The sequence below is a fragment of the Phanerochaete carnosa genome (genome assembly GCF_000300595.1).
Source record: "Phanerochaete carnosa HHB-10118-sp unplaced genomic scaffold PHACAscaffold_2, whole genome shotgun sequence".
NCBI classification, from domain to species: Eukaryota; Fungi; Basidiomycota; class Agaricomycetes; order Polyporales; family Phanerochaetaceae; genus Phanerochaete; species Phanerochaete carnosa.
In genome coordinates this window covers 1003883-1024228 of record NW_006767629.1, presented here as the reverse complement: position 1 = coordinate 1024228, position 20346 = coordinate 1003883, and the positions used below count along the sequence as shown (strand labels likewise).

The window sequence follows — 20346 nt, the reverse complement described above, 5'->3', positions numbered from 1 at the left end:
ACGGCCTTACTTCCGCTGCCGACTCGGATGTTGAACACAACTCAACCTGTTGCCTTCGTGGCGTTCACACCAGTGAGGATTTTAAGTCCGATCCCTATTTGATAAGAAATTCTTAAAGCTTGCATTATTACTCGGTCAGCCCATTTCAATGTCCGCTCTGCGGCGGTAAGATTGTAGGTTTATAACTCCGTATATTTCAGACCATATGGTTGAAAGACTCGCTGCCATGTGTCTATATAGCTGCCAACTGTCTGTTTCGCCGTAGGTCGAAAGTAATGTAGTCCTATGTGAGGTCCTTGCCCTACTTCTGATATAACAACTCGAAGTTGATCCAAGCAAACGGCCCATCGTCGTCGTCAATCCATCTCTGCCACCCCTCTGCCATTCTCTCAAGGCCTTCTCCGGTAACATACCCCTTCTTTAATGCCATTGTCGCAAAGTCAGACTCCTGGGATATTGCTCTGAAGAGCTCCCCGACATAGATCCGCTCTTCCGGAGTGCGAAACGTCATAGTGCTTGTCGATATCTTCACCCGCCCAGCCTCGAAGCCGGCCTTGCGTGCCCAGATATGCAGGTTCCTTCCTGCAAACGGCACGAGTCCGCGCTCGCTGTTGATACGCTGCGTCATGGTGCGGAAAGATGTAATGCCCTCATCCTGCGGGTGTAAAATCCACGAGCCTGTGTCCCAAACGCGGGAGGCGATAAATCCACCTGGCTTCGTCACTCGGTGCATCTCGCGCATAAAATGCACCGGGTCATCAATCTGATGTAAGACCTGATGCGAATGCGTCGCATCGAAAGTATCGTCGGGGAAGGGCAGTGTATACCCGTTACCAGTTCGAAACTCGACATTCATGACCCCTTCCATTTGGGCTTGTGTGCGTCCTTTGTCCAACGTTGAGGCTGCGGCCTCGATATCGATGCCGACGACATGACCGCGCGGAACGTGCCTCGCAAGATCGATGGTGATGCTACCAGGTCCGCAGCCGACATCGAGAATGGTCATGTCGGGTGTAAGCGATGATAGCAAGTACGCGCAGGAATCTTCCGCGGTGCGTTTCGCAAAGGCATTGACTATATTATTGGTCTGACCGACGTGGTATTTTGGCGTTTCTCGCGGCATATCGCTAACTAGTTGTTAATTTAGGACAGCTCGTGGAGAATTACTGCAGAGTGACCACCACTTACGAGGACCCATGACAATTGGTGGGAGGGCCTGAGGACAATCCGTACCCAAAACGGCCGTCGGGACCCCTCACGCGGAGGGAAAATCCGTACCCAAACCCGGCCGATAGGCCGGGAGCTCTGAGGAATCGCCCATACCTATCACAGTCTTTGATGGACAAAAATCAAAACTCGCAATGGAAACCTGGTTCTCGCCGCGCGTGATTGACAACAAGTGAGGGTGCATTCACTTACTATAGTACTGCGTTCACAGCTGTGCGCATTAGCACATTTTGGTGTGCTAATGTACATGGTGATGCACAGCTGCGCACAAAAGTGCACGTACGTGCACTACCGACCGTGTCAAACTCGCTATCATCCCCATCAAACTCGCTATCGCCCATGTCAAACTCGTTGGGCGGCTATGACGGCAGTGCGCAAGCTTATTACAAAGTGCACCTTTGTGCACGCTGGTGCAAAATGTTGACAATCGCACAGCTAACCCGCATGATATGTACTCAGCTAGATACCCTTTGGGACACCGACGCGCAAGAAAGTGCACCTACATGCACTTCGGCCCGTACGGTAGCGCTGATGCGAGTTCAAGATTTACGCCGCCGCCCAGTTCCAGTTTGGCGACGTTGCGCTTTAGTTCGCGCTCGTGCATGCGCGTGCATGTACGTGCACGTACGTTCACGTCTGTGCATCTGTGTGTATTTTTGGGCACTCTCAGGCAATGTGTTGCGTGGGCGCTCACCTCTCAAATGAAAACGAGTTTTTGCATGTTTCTAGTTTACGACATGCTGGTTTTTGTCCATGCCCAACCTTCATACATACCGGCCAACGAAAACTGACTAATGTCTGAGGACAATCCATACCCGGTAGTCTGGACAAGTGTTGGTGTCCTTCCGGGTTAAATACCCAACTTTAGATCCAATACTACCTAAATTGAGTGGATTTGTCACAATCTCGTGCACATTGGGGATTCAGCTCTGCTTCTCCATCAGCCTCTATAGTGGATGCCTTAGATTGGGAATTAAGGACGATAGAGACAAAAACCGAGAGCATGAAGAAGATATTTTGAAGGCCAAAGATAATTAATGCATCCTTCACATAGCCTCTAGAGTATGACCCAGTTGTATTGACAAGTCAACCCGCCGAACACCGGCAGGCGGCGGCGGCAGTGTGCAGGCCAAGTCTGCTTCCGCTGCTGGTGCAACAAACCCCTGGCCGCACCTCTTTGTGCTGCGACAATGTCCCCCAATGCAGCTCCCATAGACGTCGACTCTGACCATGACCTCTCTGCCAACAGGGTACGGTGGAATCCATCCGACTGGATAGGAGCGACGTCCCTCCCGCCGTGCTACTGTTTATTGTCGGTTGGGTGGCAAGGCTGGCGTTCATGCTTGGCAGGAGACCGTCGCCTCCATTGGACAGGCATCATACGTTGCGGTTCAAGTTCATGAGCAAACCATCAACATTAACTGCTTTTGCATGATCCACCAGCATGTCATGGCACTGCAAAGCTTATCATTCTTACCATGGCATGCACCTTTAGACCACTTCTTATGCATGCTACCCGGAGACATACTAACCTTCTCGCAAGATCGGAGGGTGCTACAGCTAAATGACACAGCCTACCATATATTCTGCAAGCTCAGCCGTCCTACCTCTCGTTCAAGAGTTCAGGCTGCCGTGACACATGGAGAGAAGCAGGCGGCGGCAGCGGCAGCTGCAATGACAACCGAAGGGACTGAGAACAATGATATTTATGAAGAGTAGTGTATATCTGTGTAGTATGTATGAGTATACTATACACGAAGGAATAACAGGCGTGGTACAGGTGAGGAAACCGATAGGCCTGAGTCAGTGTCCGTACCAAAGTCCGGCCGTCAGGCCGGACCAGGAGGAAAATCCATACCATTTTGGGCTCATCATGCAAATTTTGTCCGTACCTAAAGGCCAAAATCGGCAAAATCTGTCCTCAGGCCTTCCCACCAATTGTCATGGGTCCTCACTTACGAGGAGCGTCCTGTTGGAAAGGACAGACTTTTTTAAATGCTTCTGAGCGATCCAAGCGGCGTGCATGCTTATATTAAGTACTGTCTCACTGAGCTACTGTTTCATCGTGCTGCCGCGGACTTTGCGGTAACGCCCAACGCCAAGATCTTAAGAGCAATAATGATCCATTAATAGCTCGTTAACTCGTATCTTTGACCACATGCCCTGAAAGTAAGTAACTGGTCTTTTATTATTTGTCATAGCCTCGCCCTTTATGATATTCCCTGATCGGCCACAAATTCTGTTACTTCTGCTCCCCCCTCCGATGCTCTGACCGATGTGATGTATTCCGGCTGCTTTGTGCCTGAGCCGCCGCCAACCGCCGCAGGCGGCGGACCAGAAGGTCAGCCACGGATATATTTATTATTTATTTGTTTTTTCTAGCCACAAGAATTCTGCAACTCGTAGCCAAGTGAACACCAGTCGTGAAGATACCAGCCACGAAGATAGCAACCCGAAAACAGCTTTCGAGAGAACATTGACTGCGTAGCGACTCGCCGCGCTTCTCATACAAATTCTTTTCTATATGGAGTCTTCAAATTTGCATACACATGGGCTACGTGTGCCATTACATTGTAGCTTAAGCTAAGTCTCGCCGTGTTGCTTGCTCTCTTTCACCTCTGACGATGTGCGCTCCTCGGTACCTTCCTTCGCAATCTCCTTCACCGGCGCGAGCCATGCCTCGTCGCGCACATCTTCATCCTCGTTTTTCTCAAACGTGTATTCGCGCACCTCGGCATTCGCCCAGAGCGCGCCCGAGTTGTACCCATCAGTCACATACCGGAGACAATCTCCGTGTGCAACGACGACGATCTCGCGCTCAGGACGTGATCGTAACCAGCAGCGAATCCAGCGCGCGCGTGCCTGCAGCGCAGGGACGGTACAGGCGTAGAAGCCCTGCTTAGACGTCCACTCGGGCGACAGTTCGTTGAAGTCAAGCCCAGCGTACTCGGGATCGGCCTCAAGGACTTCGCGAGACGAGCCCGTGTCACAAGGAAGGTCGTTGCACTGTGAATGTATATCAGGATCTACATCGGAGGAAATCGCACTTGTGGCGTACCTCTTGAAGCTGTGGCAGCACGATGACTTTCTTTCCCTCTGCTTCAAGCCTCTTCCGCAGATCCTTGTAGCCGATAACCATCGTAGATAGTGGCCGCCGCAACGCGCTTGACACTAGTAGCTCCGCGGTTTTTTGAATGTTATCCTTCGTCGCCTTGTACAGCTCCTCGGACTGTTGGCGGCCGAGCTGTGTCAATGGCGCATCGGGGACTGTAACACTCAGTCCGCGTACGCGGATACAGCCTAACACGATCCACTCACTGCTGTAGTCGCTCGCTACACTGTTTCTATCAGCCTCAACGTACGTGTGCTTAGAGCCGGCCTGTCGCTTACTTGTGCTCCGCCTGCGCGTGCCGAGTGAGGTAGAGGCGCTTCTCGGTTGCCTTCATCATGTCGTCTAGGCTGTGTAGTATAAGGCTAGTCTAGAGGGTATAGTGATGTATGACGAGAGACATGCAGGACACTCCCAGAAGTCCGAGGAAATCGTAAATCGCGTCGTTGGAGTCAGAGTCAAGCAATTTCCAGCGACCACAGCTGATCTTCCCGGATACTCGGGCCGAACTTAGACAAGAGCAGCCATCGACGAGATGGGTAGCCAAGATAGCAGCATATAATAACCAGAACAGATGCAATGCACATTCAAACAATCTTCCAGTCTCCAGTGTAGACCTCGTTCCACTCGAACGTCTCTTCTTCCGGAGGCACCACATCAGCTTCGTCCGCATACCCACCAAACGACACTTCGACTGCTCCGGGTTTGTGTACAGGCTGGATAGTCAAACAACCACCGACGCGGACCACTCGCCCTACGTTGAGCATGAACTCTGGTGTGAACGTCGCAGGGTTAATCCCAAGAGCCTATCCCAGGTGTTGGTTAGAAGTCCGAAACGTCGTTAGATAGGCAAGCGCGAGGGGCGCACCTTCCAGCCGACCAAAGCACCAGGCTGCAGCTGCTCATGTTCGGTAAGCTTTCCAAGGTCCGCCCAGTTCTTCTCCACATGTTTCCAGTCGCCTTCAGGATATGAAGGAGCCTCAGACGTAGGTTGATCCCTCTGCGTCGGCAGATGAACGTCCGGTTCCCCGTAATCAAGCACCACGTTTCCAACCTCCGCCGTCTCGTACGACATGTCCGTCTCGACAAGTTTCTTCTCAGCGGCCTTCTTCTTGTTCTTCTTCCTGCCCGTATGCATATCTCCCTCTACATCAATGCTCGTCACAAATATGTTTGCAGGTATCTGACCCTTCTCCTGCTTCTCGGAAGGAGGAATAAGACGAGTATTCAGCGCAACTGCAGCCACTTCAGCTGTAGGCACATCTACGAAAGGCAGAGGTGCCTCCTCAGCCCGTTCTGTGCTCATCTCCTCGGCGGGGAAGACAATCTTCTGAGGCAACAATCCTGCCATCGCTTGCTTGAAGCCTTTGCGTTTATTTTTATTCGAGAGACTTGCCATCATAAACGTAGGCGCAGAGAGAGTGGTACTACGCGACTGCTGAGAGTGCAACTCCGGCGGGACAGGTTCTTCTGGAATGGCTCGTCGTTCACCGAGTGAAATATCGTTTGCGCTAGCTGGTTCTGCTTGCGCAGTGAGTCGTTGATACATTTTCTTACGCCTTCGTCGAGCGTTGCGGTTTTGAGTGGTCGCCTTGCCCTGTCCAGGAGGGGCATGGTGTACAGGCGTGCTAATGATCAACGCATGTAAGTCATGTTATTCGGGTCTCAAACGGACGGCCTGTACTTTTGCGCATTCCTTTGCTGTGCTTGGGGATTCGTTTGTCCTCGCGCTGGGGCTCTGGAGGGTTCGGCAGACGGCGCAGAGCTACTTGAAGAGCTCTCATCCGAAGAAGTGTCTGAAGAAGTGTCCGAGTCCGAGGATTCCGAGCTCGTCCCGGAGTCTGAGGAAGGTTCTGACGCTGAGTCCAAAATCGGGTCCTCTCTGGCCAACTTGTTCAGATGTTGACTTGCCGCACTCGTTTCCTGCGAGGCTTGCGCTTTGGAGATCGGGGTAGGTGGTTGAGTCGTGTATTTGGCGCGTTTCGGAGGCAGGGATGACGACAGAGCTAGAAAGCGGTCAGTATAGCTTGAACTAACGTGGACAAAACGAGTGCCAAACCTTCGTCCGCAGCCTTCCGCTTGTTTGAGCTCGACGGCGTTCGCTTCACACTACAAAGGGGTCCCTATGAGAGCTCTCAACGAGGCAACGCGCACGTGTCTGGTCCTACTCACGTTATAAGCTCACTATCTCTGATCACATCTATTGCACTTGAGTCTGTCATCTCAAACCCATCCAACGAGAGCGTGAGGTCGTCCAAAGGGACACATCGCAGAGCCGGTAGCTCAGAGTATAGCGAGCTTGGTGTTGTTCCGCTGCGACTAGAATGCCAGCTGACAAACTCTCTTTGGATCAAATTAGTCTCTGCATATAGCATCAAAATCCTAGTGATCCCTGCACAATCTGACCGATATCATCGTACATAGCCATGGGGGGACAATGCAAGAAGTGCACAGGTGCAACAAAGCGTACTGAGGATTTATTCGACCTCAGCATTTCCTTAGTCGCTAGCACGCTCAACCCGTCTCCATCCAGTCCTTCTAGTCCTTCCAGGCCTGTGCCAGCTCCTAAGCGCTAGCCGTTGCAACTAGCCTTGGTGTGCCACCGTAGCGCACTCGGATTTCTCCTGAGTTTCTAAAAACAGCTCTCCCCATGCAAGCCTCTCCGCGGGTGTGCGAGAAGCTCAGCTGCTGATTAACAGCTGTATACTGGCCGGATCGAACTCAGCCTCACACGCCCACACATGCAGGCGCCGCCTGGCTCCAGCCCTACGCTCTCACAGCTGCAGTGAAGGTACCGCGTCCCTTTGTACAAGCGACGGCGTACGAGCATGCCGATGTCCGTCCCGCGGCAGACGACAAATCCCTTGGGCTTGGCGACTCGACGCATCGAGCGCAGCATCGTTACCGGGTCTGCGACGTCTTGATGCGTGTGCACGGCACCGGCCGTGTTGTATGGTGGCAGCATCATCGTGCATTGGCCGTTGTCCTCTCCGCACTGCATCCGGCTCTTGCGCCTATCTCCCACGGTGCTGCTAAGCGTGTTCTGCACGATGAGTGTAGACAGCGTGAGGTTGCCGACGCAGGCAGCTGAGTTGTATGCAATCGGAGTCTTGCGGTAATATTATTGGCCGAAGTCGAACGTGGGTCTGCGGAGTCCGACTGATGTAACTCACCATTTAGGAAGCCTTAGCTTAGCGCCCATCCTTACTCTCCTCACGCGCTCCCCGGCACGTCAAAGATGCGCATAAAAGTCGAATGCGGACCCCCATTGCCGTCTCTGAAAGTCTGGTTCGTTGTTCCAGCTTCTGCTGCGACTATCTCAGAGCTTAAGACTCAAACTGCAGACTATACTTTTTCGAAAGTGACATAAGCACATTGAGACAAGGTCACATTTTCTTAATCCGACTTGCGTATCCCTTCGGCATTAGTGCGTAGTTCCGTAAGTAAATCCTGAAGCCGCTTTCGCAACTTCGTAGCCACCGGGTCCTCGTCCGAGCTGGGCGGTGGCTTTGTGGTGTAGGTAAACTCGGCGAGCCCGACGCTTACGTTCTCTGGCTCACTCACCAACTGATCAAGCAGATACTGTTCGCAACGCACGAGTAGAAGTAGTGAGCTATCATAATGTCAACGATAGTTGGGAGTTGACTTGCCTCTGCCTCGTCAATAGTCTGAGAGATTGAAGGCGCAGTGATGCTTGACATCAGTATAGACCTTAAAAAACAACATACATAGATTTTACTAGAATGATTGGTCCGCTGCACAAGCGTCAGAGAATGATAGAGGCATTTGACAAACACTTTACTAACCGGTTCATGCTTCCAGGGATAAAGGAGATATGAGATAGACGGCGGTCGCGCAGTCGGTCTAATCAGAGGCGCATCAGTTGATGCGCCCCTTAAACTCTATCAGTCATTACGACGCGGAGTCCGAAATGCGCCGAGAGGCGGACTGAATACGAATCACCCTTATAAGGAAAAAGGACGTTTTCTCATTTCACCCGACCTTTCTCTCACCCGCCTGTGCTGACTCTACGGAGTTCGTATGTCGCTCTACGCCCGACTTTTTGTGTTATAAAAGACACATCAATCCTTTGTCATGCTACCTAAGGTAGCGAATCAGCTCATCCACCACACATCTCGCGCTGTCGCGGTAGTTCAGAACCAAACTGGTCATACTATCCGAAATGTTCTTCATCTCCAGACCTCGACTCCTGCGACGGTAGGAAACCGCAATGGTACTGGATCGTCCAGCTCCGGAAAGAGCAGCAATGGCGCGGGCGCAGGAGGAGCGAGGCAAAGCGGTAGTAGTCGATTCTACAGCAGCTACTCGGTGAGTCGACCTTAAGCGCGGGATTCCTTGCTTCCCAATTAACGCTTTTCCAGGCTTTGAGCAGGTCTGTCACTCAGGCAGACCCCTCGCTGCTTCATTCTGCGACCATCGAACTCGTTGACGATGTGGAAGAGGCTCCAGTTGCATCTCCCTCTACCACGAGCTCAGCGCGCCGCATGCGACATCGTGCGCGTAGCCATAGTGTGACACCTGGAGTTCACGACACCAAGGCCGAAAAGATAGGCCTTCTTCAAGCCTTGCGACAGCATGTTCGCGCCCGACACGCCTTCGCTACCGCCGATACCGCGTCCGCTCGCGCTCTCGGAGCCGCGGATGAAGCTGAAGCATTTCCGAAGCAGTCAGACGATACGGAGGATCTCCAGGCCGCAGAACGTATAGCGGAGCAGGAAGAGCTCATTAGCGCATTCCAGGCGACTCGAACTCCTGAAGACGCTGAGAGGCTGCTCATGAGTGTCGTCAAACTTCGCGAATCTGCTCATGCTCATGACACGTACGTGTATAATGAGGCACTCAATGCTCTTCTTCGCATTCGCGAACCTGGTCAACACATCCGAACGATCCTCGAACTCTATAATCATATGATCTCCCACTCCGTTATCCCCGATGTCCAGACTTACAATGCCCTCGTCATTGCTCTAACGGATCGCGACCAAGAACTCCAGAAGAAGATTGTGCAGCTTGAAGAGCGGGCTAGGATTCTCATCGCTCTCGACAGATTTACACCTCAGGCACGTCGCGTCCACGAGCACAAAATTGCGATACTTCGGGCAGAGAACAATCTTTCGTCAGCCATGTTGCTATTCCAAGCAGCATGTCACATTCCCCGGCACAACATCTCGTATCCGGTTTATGCTGGTTTGCTGCGGTCTTGTGCTTACCGCGGTAATGTCGATGCTGCTCTTCGGGTGTTCGGTCATCTCGAGAGGGGGCAGAAACTCATCCCGGGCCTATCGCTGTACACGCACCTCATCTCCACTTACGATAAACACGGCGATGTCAGCGGCGCGAAGGAAGTTTTTGCATCCTTCAGGAAAACGTCTCAATCCGATGGCATACACTTGGAAGAGGCAGCCCTGGATTCGCTGGGCCAGCCGAAGTGGCGGGTGCAGTACCTCACCATTTGGAACAGGATGATCGATGCGTATTTCTCGCACGGCCAGGTCTCTGACGCTATCGAGTTGGTGGAAGAGATGGTGGGCCCCAATGCGACCGCGGACTTCCAGTGTGGTGACATCCCTGCTCCTTCGCCCGCTACCTATACGAGGGTTATCAAGGGCTTCATTCAGTGCGGCGATTTAGACAGTGCTATCATTTGGTTCAACAGGCTCCTTGAACAGCCTCAGGTCCCCGGCAACCCCTACGACTCATCCTTGCAGCCCACTAAGCCAAGCGCTCAGGCTTGGTCCTCCATGGTCAACGCGCTGGCCTCGGTACAGCGGATCGAAGACTTGAATCGACTTGTTGATCACGCATGTCGCGAGAACTTGTATACCTTCCATCCCCTCGAGCGTGCTCTGATTGTCTACGCCAATATTCGCTACCTCGATTCTCAAACCGATCTTCCAAGGGAAACTATCCTTACCGAACTCGACCAACTCTATGAGCAGCACATTCGCGACATCATTGACGGACCTCAAGTCACTGGGAAGTTCTGGGAAACGGCCGATGAACTCTTGACTGCTTGCTTGGCCATCGCACGACTTCGCGTGAAGCACGGCGACTATGCTGGTATGCTTGACCTTGTCGAAAGCTCTATCAAGTCGATCCACCATGACTACGTTCGCTCGGAGGCAGCTCAAGAGCTCCCGTCATCCGTCAACCAGGACCGGGCGCATCGGGCCCGGCGTTTCATGAGCAACCTATCTGTCGTTCTACTCCCGACGCCAGATACTCAAATTCCACTCAAGTACTTAATGTGCTTGGCTATCCTTTCAAAACTTATCGGAATGGATGCTCGCCAGCCGATCGCCTCATTTTACGTCGCCGCCTACCTCCGCTCCACTCCAGCTGAACAAGGTTCTCTCTCTGCCGAAGAATGGCATGAGCTCTTGGAGGCCAGCGCGAATGTCAAGAACGGAGAACACATTGGTTGGACATCCGCCAATGACGCGCTTATGAAACCTTGCCCGCTTCCTTCCCTGGACTTCATTGCCATGGTTGAAGACTTCGCTCATAGGGGTTTCGAAGCCACAAACCTCCCCTTCGAGTTGAGGCACTATGTGGGCAATGTGCTCTCCACGGTTTACGATCTTCAGGATGCCGCTGTGTTCGCAAGAATTGTGGCCCTCGGTCCCTCGTACAAAGATTTGATCTTGGAGAAGATGCATGTCCGCGTGCGTACTCCTGAATTGACCCATGAGGTTCCTGTCCAGCATCCCGAAACTGCTTCCCCTTCCCGCGTCAGGATCGACACGCACCAGAGTCGGTATGTGGAGGAATATACTGTTCCCTCATCCGGTGTCTCTGTTGTTTCGGCATACGAGAGAGCTATGGCAGGACACCAGATATCCGTATACCCGCGGATCGAAGTTTGCGCTCGGCTTATTAACAGCCTAGGGCGAGAACGCGAGGTCGAGAAGGTTCATAGCCTATACCAGATTGCCCAATTAGTCCTCAGTGCTATGGAGTCTGACAAGCTGGCGCAGTCTGTGGGTTGGTTCCAGATCGAGGATTCGATGGTTATCGCCTTTGCACATGCAGGGGACCTCGACGCCGCGCACGTCCACCGCCTGCGCATTCTCGAGCAGGGTGGTTGCCCATCCGCGGATGCTTACGGTGCCCTGATCGAGCGCGTCAGCAACACCACAGACGACACTGAGAACGCGTGGCGCCTCTTCCAGGAAGCCATTGCACACGACACCAGGCCAAACATCTACCTCTACAATAATATGATCTCCAAGCTCGCGAGGGCTCGCAAGGCCGACCAAGCGCTCGAGCTTTTCGCTCAGATGAAAGCGAAGAACATTCGCCCGTCATCCGTCACCTACGGTGCTCTTATCGCGGCCTGCTGTCGTGTCGGCGATGCGCAGTCTGCAGAAGTGCTTTTCGAGGAGATGATCGCACAGCAGAACTTCAAGCCCCGCGTCCCTCCATACAACACCATGATGCAGCTCTACACCCAAACCAAGCCGGATCGCGCGCGGGCTCTGTACTACTTCAACGCCATGCTACGAGCGAAAGTGAATCCAACCGCTCACACATACAAGGTCTGTCCTATTCGGTGTAAGCGATACTCGGATGGCTAATCTCTTTTACAGCTTCTCATTGATGCCTTCGGTGCCATCGAGCCCATCGATATTCCGGCCATGGAGAACGCTTTTGCGAAAGCAGTCGCTGATTCGAACGTTCTTGTGCAAGGCACACATTGGGCAGCGCTTATCAATGCCTACGGTTGCGCGAAGAAGGATTTAGACAAGGCCGTCGAGGTTTTCGACTCCATCTCCGCGCACCCGAGCACGGAGAAGGCGCGCAGTCGCCTGCCGGATGAGGTCGTCTTTGAGGCTCTCATGAATGTCTTTGTGACTCTTCGGCGCCCCGACCTTATGACCAAATACCAGGCACGCATGCCCGCGCTCGGCATTCGGATGACCGCGTACATCGCCAACTTCCTCATCAAGGGCTACGCTGCGTCGGGCAATATCGAGGAGGCACGAGCTCTCTTTGAGTCTCTCGCAGACCCACCGACGGGTGTTGCTGCGCCGAACAATCACGTGCCACATGAGGATCAGCCTTCGAGCTCGTCTCCTGTCATGAGTGTTCCAGCCGGCGTGGTCTTCCGCGAGGTGTGTCTCATTCGTACAAGCCCGTTGCATCAGCCGTCCTGACAAATTGTGTCCTTTAGCCGTCAACATGGGAAACCATGGTTCGCGCCGAACTCGGCCACGGCAACCGTGATCACGCTGTTGCACTCCTACAGCGAGTGCAAGCGCGAGGCTTCCCGCCAGCTGTCTACAACAGGATATGTGGCATCATGCCCGACGTATCTGTATCACCATGGGGCTCAGAGTCAGAGGCCTCGGCGCCGTCCGCTCCCTCAACTCCCTAAAACCAGCCCGTGGTGCTCCGGAGCACTTCCGTACCGTGCTTCACCTCCTTGCTGGACATGACTTATTTAACGATCACTTTACGATGCTTTCCTACGTTGCTAGTTGGGTCCCTCGCAAGAGCAATTACGCGACGCTTTATGTAGAGTAATAGTGTAGTAATATTGGGTTCATAATTAGTACATCGCCACAATGACCCGAGCAATCCAGCTCAGCATGTACATCGTAGTTAATCTAGACGCGCTTTCCGCGATAAGTCATCTGCTAGCGCGGACTCTTCCTTGATAATTTTGCGGATAAAAAATGCAAGGATGACGACGCCGGTAAGAACGAAGAAGGTGACACCCCATGGATGTGCAGAGACGAAGTGTTCGACACTAGTGAGCTTGTTGTTCAGGAACTAGACGAGCTAAATGAGCAAGACGGGTTTGCGGAGCGTATGGCAAGTGCATACCCTAGCCAAGCGTTCGACGATGTTCTCAGAGTGTTTGTAGGATATTGTTCCGGCTAGTATGCCCTGTACGGCCGAGAATATGCTTGTTGACGCAAGCGTAGTCGGATGACCAAGCTGGTCAACATCATAGTACACCAGACGCTGCGACACGTCAGCACAAACCTTCGTCACCATCAAAAAAGAGCACTCACAGAATGATCCGCGACAACGACACGGGGGCCGGACTCGGCCTTGATGCCATACATACTTTTGAGCCAGCTCCCCCACTTGTCAGCGTCCATTAGGGCAAAGACAATGTCGCCGGGATGTTTGGAATCCCTCCATTGCTGCGCTACAGTGCGCACTTGCTCAGCAGTGTCACGCAACTCACTCTGCGGTGCCGCCACGAGGACAACGAGCGGCTTGTGTGGCGCGTTCATAACCTCCTGGAACGAGTCCGAGTCGAGCTCGACAAACGTTGGAAGTCTGTTGCGTACAAGCTGGAAGGCTGTTGGTAACGTAGTATATACATGAAGCGTGACATACCCATTTTCCCAAAGCGCCTATTGAGTCGAATGAATCCAGGTAAGACCATATGGCGGGTACTGAGGAATCGTGGTCCTTGAGAGCAAGGATAGCTGGTTTAGATGGGTCAAGATTGAAGTGTTCGTATAGAGACGGAGCAGAAGACACGAAGACCGGTGGTGAGCCGAAGAGGACGTTCGACGCTTCAATAACTCGTTTCTATCACGACATGATGAGCGAGAGTCGAGACATTCAAAAACGGCGTCCTACCGCTGATGTACTATCTGACGATGGGTAGAGTAGAAGGTAGAGCACGGGGTGAGCTGCGGCTTCCTGTCCAAGGTTCTCCGGGACAAGCTCTGAGACAGCCCTGAGAGTGATTGCTTAGTCGTAGATAGGCAGGTACCAATGTCAACAGACTATACTCACGGGCCAGAGACCTTCTCCGCAAAGGCTTTCAGCTGTTCCAGCTTACGCCCCCCAGTATATTCAGTCTTGCTGCCTCCGTTTGCTCCATAATAGAACAGCATAGGATAACCTGTAATGCCCTGTGACCGGCATAGGGCGCCGTGCGCTTCGCAGTCAACCTCGGCAACATCCACCTTGCCGCGCATCTCGTGTGCAAGCTGTGCCCATATTGGCGCGAGCTTCTTGCAGTGTCCACACCTAGCACGGATGAGCTTTAAACGCATAGAGTCGACAAAGTAACGTGCCATGGAGCGAAGAACTTGACAAAGACATGTCCCTTTGAGAGAGTATCGCTGAATGTCTTCTCATTCAACGCTACGACCTTCCCAGACGGGTTGTACATCTCATGATTGATGGGAATGTCGATGTGGTCTTCTGGAGCGGACGGAGGAGGAGCCTTTCGAAGTGCGTGTGACGAGATATATTCACGGAGAATTTCTAGTTCTCTCGTTTTCTTGAAAACTTCAATGAATTTGCCGTCTTTGTACAAGTTCATCTGAGGATATCCGTCGACCTTGTTCTTACTACACAAGTCTGTGCGCGCGTGAGAAGTCGTGATGTTACCACTCGGCCATGTACGTACCACCATCCACCGCGCAGTTTACCTGCGCTAAATGAATTCCAGGGTCAACTTGTTTCTCGTTCTCCTCCACAAGTTGCTGCCATGTCGGGGCGAAGCGACGACAGTGGCTACAATACGGTGAGAAATGTTCAATGAACCTGGAGATTATCTAGTTAGCAAGCGGTATGTACGCGAACACGCATTTTTGCACACCATACGCCATCCTGGATGGTCTCTTGGAAGTTAGAAGGGTTGAGAACCTTGAGCTCAACCGACTCTACAGGTACCGCTGAGACTGCGAGTGCAAGCGACGCAACTACTAGAGTGAAGGGTAACTTGGAGAGCATGGCATAAAACAACTGCATCTCAGGCAGTACCGAGCCAGATTACCCGAGAACAAAACGAGAAACAAGGAGAAGTAGTGGTCGGGAAGGAAGTGTGCTGTGCCTACAAGCGCCTGTACACTCATCCGCGGTATTGAGTAGACGCCCATGCTCTCGGCAAGTCTAACTTGTCCATCAGCAATGGAGACCTATCGGTATCCCCAGCTCCCTCCAGAAATTGAGTCAGTGTACATTGCTCTATTTACAGATATTCAAAATGCAACTGAACTGAAGAAGCGGCTCGTGGCCGCGTCTGTCATGTCCGGAGATGAGGGAGAGGTCGAGCGCGAAGCGGTCAACTTCGCATTCATCGATGCTCGCTTGGTGGGTCCCAACGCGGCTCCAATACATCGAGGAGGCTGATGGAAACATGTCATGCAGGTCACCAGTGTAACGCACTTGCAGACCGGCATATACCATGCCATCTTGGCCGCAACGCAAGACTCCTTGAGAACCAAGACGGTGCACTCGGAGGTACTCTGGACATTGAACCCAAGCAATAATGTCCGTAGCGACTCTAGCTCATGGCTGGCGATGCCGCTCATCGAGGGTTTTCGTTTTCTTCTTCTTCCCTTTAGATCAGCGAGGCTTTCCGACGTTATGGCGTCACGGACGACAGCAAAGCCTTGTTCGTTGTGCGGATCGACAAAGACACTCCAGACGTCTTGCTTAAGATGCAAGCCGCCGTCAAGGGCACAGTATCTTCCCTCTCCGCCTTGGCTGATATTACAGACTGGGCAACCGTAAAGAAGGTAAGTCTCACGAGTTTAAGCGCAAATGCGGTTATTCCATACTCCTCATAGTATCACAAGCTTAACAACGAACCCGCCGTTCGCGAGCAATCCCGCGACCCTGCACGAGAGCGTGGCGTAATAGATGAGATTGTCATAAGCTCTGTGGCAATGAAAAGCGTTCAAGCATGAAAGTGACTCTTGATCTGCTCTACTAAAGAATGGATTGCACATCTAATCCCGTATGAAAGTGCTTGTTACGAGCCACGGTCTCCCCGTGAACACAGCGACTAGTTTATACACCGGGTCCGAGGGGTTAGTTACCGTACGTTGCTTGGATAGATACATGGTCTTGCTTTCTTCAGACGGGCAATGACAACAGCACACAGCTCATTCATCTTCGATATAAAACGCGACATCGGCAGTCTCGAGGTAGTTTGCCACTCATTTTTCTCGAAGCTGAGTGGAAGGTGCTCTAGCACCGAGCTGTGTTCAGACTGATAGAGCTGGGCAACCCCGGTCCAGTCAGTAAAGGTGATTACTACATCAGCCTGGCAGAGCCGTTTCGTTCGCTCCGAATTCTTACGAGACGGATAACCTGAGCGGCAGTGGTTGGGTGGTAGTTATAAACTAAAGCGGCATGCATCGCGTCCAGCGGTCGACTCCAGTCGCGTCGACCGCACGCGCGCCTGATCGTAAATCACACTCAGTTCCGGATCGTCATGCTTGCCTTTGCTCCTCGACTAGCAGCCCGCTGTAAGGCTACACGGCGCTCGAACACTCCAATTGCACGGCTTGCACAGACCAGCGTAGTACCTAGGCATGCATCTCGAGGGTTTTCTTCGTCTGCGCCGGCGAGGAACCAGCCTTTGCCTGACGCGAGTGGGCGGGACAAGGCTGCCGTTGGGGTAAGCTGTCTATGGCCGGCAAAGATGTTTGCGCAGCTCAGATTTATGTCTTATAGGTCTTCACACCAAAAGCTGCTGCTCTATTTGTAGCAACAGGAGTCGGACTGTTCTTCTATTTCCGGTATGAGAAGCAGAAACTCATTGAGCGGAGACGTACGTTCCCACCCGTTCATCTTTTGCGGATAACTGTATCAACATGCACACAACTGGCAGAAAAGGAGCTTGAGGACAAGCAGGTCGGAAGACCGAATGTCGGCGGACCATTTACTCTAACTACACAGGACGGGAAGACGTTCACGGAGAAGGACCTCCTCGGGAAGTGGAGTCTCATCTACTTCGGCTTCACTAACTGTCCAGATATCTGCCCGGAGGAGCTCGACAAGATGAGCGCGGCAGTGGACACCCTCGGTGCGCCGTTGTCTTCTACATATATTACATGCATCTTGACCACGCTACCAGACAAGGAGTACGGGCCTGTCGTCCAGCCCATCTTCATTTCCGTCGACCCGGCACGGGACTCGGTCGCTCAAGTGAAACGCTACGCCTCAGAATTCCACTCGCGGCTTGTGGGCCTCACAGGCGACTATGACACTGTGAAGAAGACATGCAAGGCGTACCGCGTATACTTCTCCACACCACCGGATGCGAAGCCGACGGATGACTACCTTGTTGACCACTCGATTTTCTTCTACTTTATGGACCCTAACGGGCGGTTTGTGGATGCGTTCGGTAAGGCTACCACCGTCGAGGAGGTTGTAGCCCGCGTGCAGAAGGAGATCGGCGTCTGGCACGGACGAACAGGGAAGACTGCGTAAATAGTAGTGCACTGTGGTAGTCGCCTCGACAGGAAATACACCACCACTCGGACCAATCATTGTTGCGAAGCATTTGAGTAGCATCATGCGAGGCTCTCACGGTTAGCTCATTAAACTTGAACGACAATAGCAAACAGACTGCCTACTTCGCACAACCGTATGGAATGAGAGCCTCATGTGCGACGCACCTTGACCTTCAACCACCACCATCTACCTTAGACGCCCACGTCGTTTGAGTCTCGCTCCCCAATTCCGTCGCCCATTGTTACGTTCTCACTTCCCTATCCCCTTCGAACTTATTTTATCTGTTTAGGTGCTGGGTCCGCTACCGCCTGAAGAGCGGTAATGGGCCCGACGACGCTTCCGGAAGACCTCGGGCTGGGGGTCGACCGTGAAGCGTCTAGCCACGGCGTCGAGTCACCCCCATCGCCAACACATCAACAACAGCTAGACCCATGCAAGAGGTCGATGCTGTCGTCTCTGCCCAGCGGAACGTGGCTGCAGAGTCATTTGGCCGAACCTGGACCCTTCGGGGGAAAGGGGACGCAGGGAGAAATCCCACAGGCAGCCTTGCTGCTTGAGACCCCCAACGAGTTAACGCTCGGGAAGGCGCCTCACTTTATCCTGGGAAACCAGAAACACAAACGCCGCCTCACACACGGCATGCTCGAGACGTGGTCACCACCTGACTTGTCAGGGCTCGGTCCAGGCTCTCATCACGTGATCACAGGTGTAGACCACCTAGATACATTAAAATTGTTACCTAGCACTAGGCTAAACAGTTTAATACATACCATGATACTTGAGAGGATGAAAGGACGCAATGAACTCAAACAGCCACTTGAGTCCAGAGTCCAACCGTCCCCCCACATGATGCACTCATGTAATATTAACCCACTACCTCGTACCGTTGCCTATGAGTAGTACAACAAATGACATGGACGTGGATGCGGTACCGAAAGACCGCCCTTGTGACCAAAAAGATAACTTTATGTCGCCGGAGATCGAATTCCAATTCGATCTTTCATGCGACGAAAATGATCAGACAAACCAAGGAATAAATCACGAAGTGAACTACCTTGAAAACATGTACCAGGAAGACTGGGACACGGATGACGTCGAGGACTCCCCCTCTGATGAAGATGAAGATATGAATGATTTACCGCCCCCCTTGACATAAACCTGGAAAGGGCGGAGGCGGAAGCCAGGGTTAAACAACCCAATAACGCTCAAACCTCTATACCCCGGGATGATAATAACAGACCGTTCACCGTGGTCTCCTTTAACGTTCAGAAATCGAAGGACAACCTTCAAATCTTCTTAGAACGAAATTACCAAACGGCAGATGTCGTGCTAGTACAAGAACCCTTCTGGGGTTATATTAAAAAAGTGATGTCTACCACGTCGAAAAACGGAGATGAATACCACCAGGGAATAACTCACAGACAGTATATGTTCCTCGGAGCATCTGAGAAAGGGCGCGTGTGCACCATCGTCAATAGAAGGTGGGCGCACCTCGCACCGAGACTTAACACGGGCATCGTAAATCATGACGATGCCCAATGCCTGGAGCTAACCATGCCCAATAAACAAATCATACGTATCCTTAACGTGTACAATGATTCTAAGACACACAGTGCTCAGCACTACCTAGAAAATAAAGCCAGCAACATGCCAGAAATACACCTCATGGCAGGCGACTTTAACTTACGTCATCACATGTGGGACGCCACCGTTCCCATTGGAACTAGGGCCAACCGCCAAGCGGAAGACCTCATCACAATGTGCACACTGGACATGAACCTGTCCTTGGGCACATCACCTGAACAAGCTTGTACTTGGTCGTCAAACAGAGAAGATCAAAGCGATGGAACCCTAGACCTAGTCTGGACCAACGAAGATATCAATGTCATAGACATTGAACACCGACATGATCAACAAGTTAATAGTGATCATTGCCCAGTATTCGTTCGAATCGACCTGGAAACAGTCGATAAAATTACGTACACGGTTAAGAGAGGGTCAGAAAATGGCCAGAAATTCATTAAAGCCTGTCAGGGACGTCTCGCAGCGATGCCCACCCACATCGATGATTATACCTCTGAAGAGGACATCGAACGGTGGGGAAATTGGATCCAATACGCATTTGACACAGCCTGGTCGGCTAACATTGAGAAAGTCAAGCCTTCACATCATGCAAAGTCGTGGTGGAATGCTGAGTGCAACAAAAGGGCCAAGGAGTTACATAATATACGTGCTTCGGTCAAATCTATTAAGAAAGACATCCAGAGGCGAAACAAGCTAATCCGGGCGAGACACATTATGATTCGTCGTCTTGGAATATCTGAGAATGATGATGAGATACTAACTAGTATCGAGAATAAAAACAATCTGACTTCTATCCACCTTGTGGAGGAAGCCCAGAAAATAAAGAATGCGTCCAACCGCCTCCGAGCGGTGGCGAAACGGGCTAAACGTGATTTCTTTGAAGGGGTGTTGAAACACACACACCCTTCAAGGATATGGAATAATGTTGAATGGACGAAGCCACGAAAACAAGTGGCCAACGTCGCCCTCACGAATAGCCAAGGGGATATTGTCACCGACTCGAAAGGGGTCGGGGAAATATTCCAACAACGATTTACTCCGACCAATGGTCGACCTGTCGACATGACCATCGCTGATGAGATGGAGCAGCTCGAGGAAAGAGCTTTCCCACCCATGAGTCGCACTGAAATGCGAGAAGCCCTCAAGGGCACTAGCAACTTCTCTGCACCGGGCCCAGACAACGT

General features: G+C 52.2%; 9 protein-coding genes across 9 annotated transcripts; 3 read left to right on the top strand and 6 right to left on the bottom strand.

Moving 5' to 3' along the window:
• Positions 1–209: 209 nt before the first annotated feature.
• Positions 210–1140, bottom strand: PHACADRAFT_249190 (uncharacterized protein). The gene has a single exon (XM_007391546.1). The coding sequence runs from the start codon at positions 1121–1123 to the stop codon at positions 302–304; it is 822 nt and encodes a 273-aa protein (XP_007391608.1). The 5' UTR covers positions 1124–1140; the 3' UTR covers positions 210–301.
• Positions 1141–3743: 2603 nt separating this feature from the next.
• PHACADRAFT_249189 (uncharacterized protein) lies at positions 3744–4694 on the bottom strand. Its single transcript, XM_007391545.1, has 4 exons — positions 4618–4694; positions 4546–4565; positions 4286–4494; positions 3744–4233 (listed from the first exon to the last, which is right to left on the bottom strand). The coding sequence occupies exons 1-4, from the start codon at positions 4674–4676 to the stop codon at positions 3811–3813; spliced, it is 711 nt and encodes a 236-aa protein (XP_007391607.1). The 5' UTR covers positions 4677–4694; the 3' UTR covers positions 3744–3810.
• A 100-nt stretch (positions 4695–4794) lies between these two features.
• PHACADRAFT_249188 (uncharacterized protein) lies at positions 4795–5808 on the bottom strand. The gene is made up of 2 exons (XM_007391544.1): positions 5205–5808; positions 4795–5142 (listed from the first exon to the last, which is right to left on the bottom strand). The coding sequence occupies exons 1-2, from the start codon at positions 5733–5735 to the stop codon at positions 4924–4926; spliced, it is 750 nt and encodes a 249-aa protein (XP_007391606.1). The 5' UTR covers positions 5736–5808; the 3' UTR covers positions 4795–4923.
• Positions 5809–7667: 1859 nt separating this feature from the next.
• Positions 7668–7905, bottom strand: PHACADRAFT_136196 (uncharacterized protein; the record flags this gene model as incomplete). The annotated part of the gene is made up of 1 exon (XM_007391543.1): positions 7668–7905. A coding segment is annotated over one exon (173 nt), but the record flags the coding sequence as incomplete, so codon positions are not given.
• Positions 7906–8335: 430 nt separating this feature from the next.
• On the top strand, positions 8336–13341 carry PHACADRAFT_205203 (uncharacterized protein). Its single transcript, XM_007391542.1, has 4 exons — positions 8336–8665; positions 8719–11892; positions 11944–12468; positions 12528–13341. Exons 1-4 carry the CDS (start codon positions 8432–8434, stop codon positions 12729–12731), a joined length of 4137 nt encoding a protein of 1378 aa, XP_007391604.1. The 5' UTR covers positions 8336–8431; the 3' UTR covers positions 12732–13341.
• Positions 13342–13352: 11 nt separating this feature from the next.
• PHACADRAFT_249184 (uncharacterized protein) lies at positions 13353–13929 on the bottom strand (the record flags this gene model as incomplete). Its single annotated transcript, XM_007391541.1, has 1 exon — positions 13353–13929. A coding segment is annotated over exon 1 (232 nt), but the record flags the coding sequence as incomplete, so codon positions are not given.
• An 8-nt stretch (positions 13930–13937) lies between these two features.
• PHACADRAFT_249183 (uncharacterized protein) lies at positions 13938–14373 on the bottom strand. The gene has a single exon (XM_007391540.1). The coding sequence runs from the start codon at positions 14299–14301 to the stop codon at positions 14113–14115; it is 189 nt and encodes a 62-aa protein (XP_007391602.1). The 5' UTR covers positions 14302–14373; the 3' UTR covers positions 13938–14112.
• Positions 14374–15228: 855 nt separating this feature from the next.
• PHACADRAFT_113172 (uncharacterized protein) lies at positions 15229–16214 on the top strand. Its single transcript, XM_007391539.1, has 4 exons — positions 15229–15424; positions 15482–15604; positions 15679–15852; positions 15904–16214. Exons 1-4 carry the CDS (start codon positions 15242–15244, stop codon positions 16021–16023), a joined length of 600 nt encoding a protein of 199 aa, XP_007391601.1. The 5' UTR covers positions 15229–15241; the 3' UTR covers positions 16024–16214.
• Positions 16215–16549: 335 nt separating this feature from the next.
• Positions 16550–17656, top strand: PHACADRAFT_249182 (uncharacterized protein). Its single transcript, XM_007391538.1, has 4 exons — positions 16550–16739; positions 16796–16892; positions 16953–17147; positions 17199–17656. The coding sequence occupies exons 1-4, from the start codon at positions 16554–16556 to the stop codon at positions 17552–17554; spliced, it is 834 nt and encodes a 277-aa protein (XP_007391600.1). The 5' UTR covers positions 16550–16553; the 3' UTR covers positions 17555–17656.
• Positions 17657–20346: the final 2690 nt, after the last annotated feature.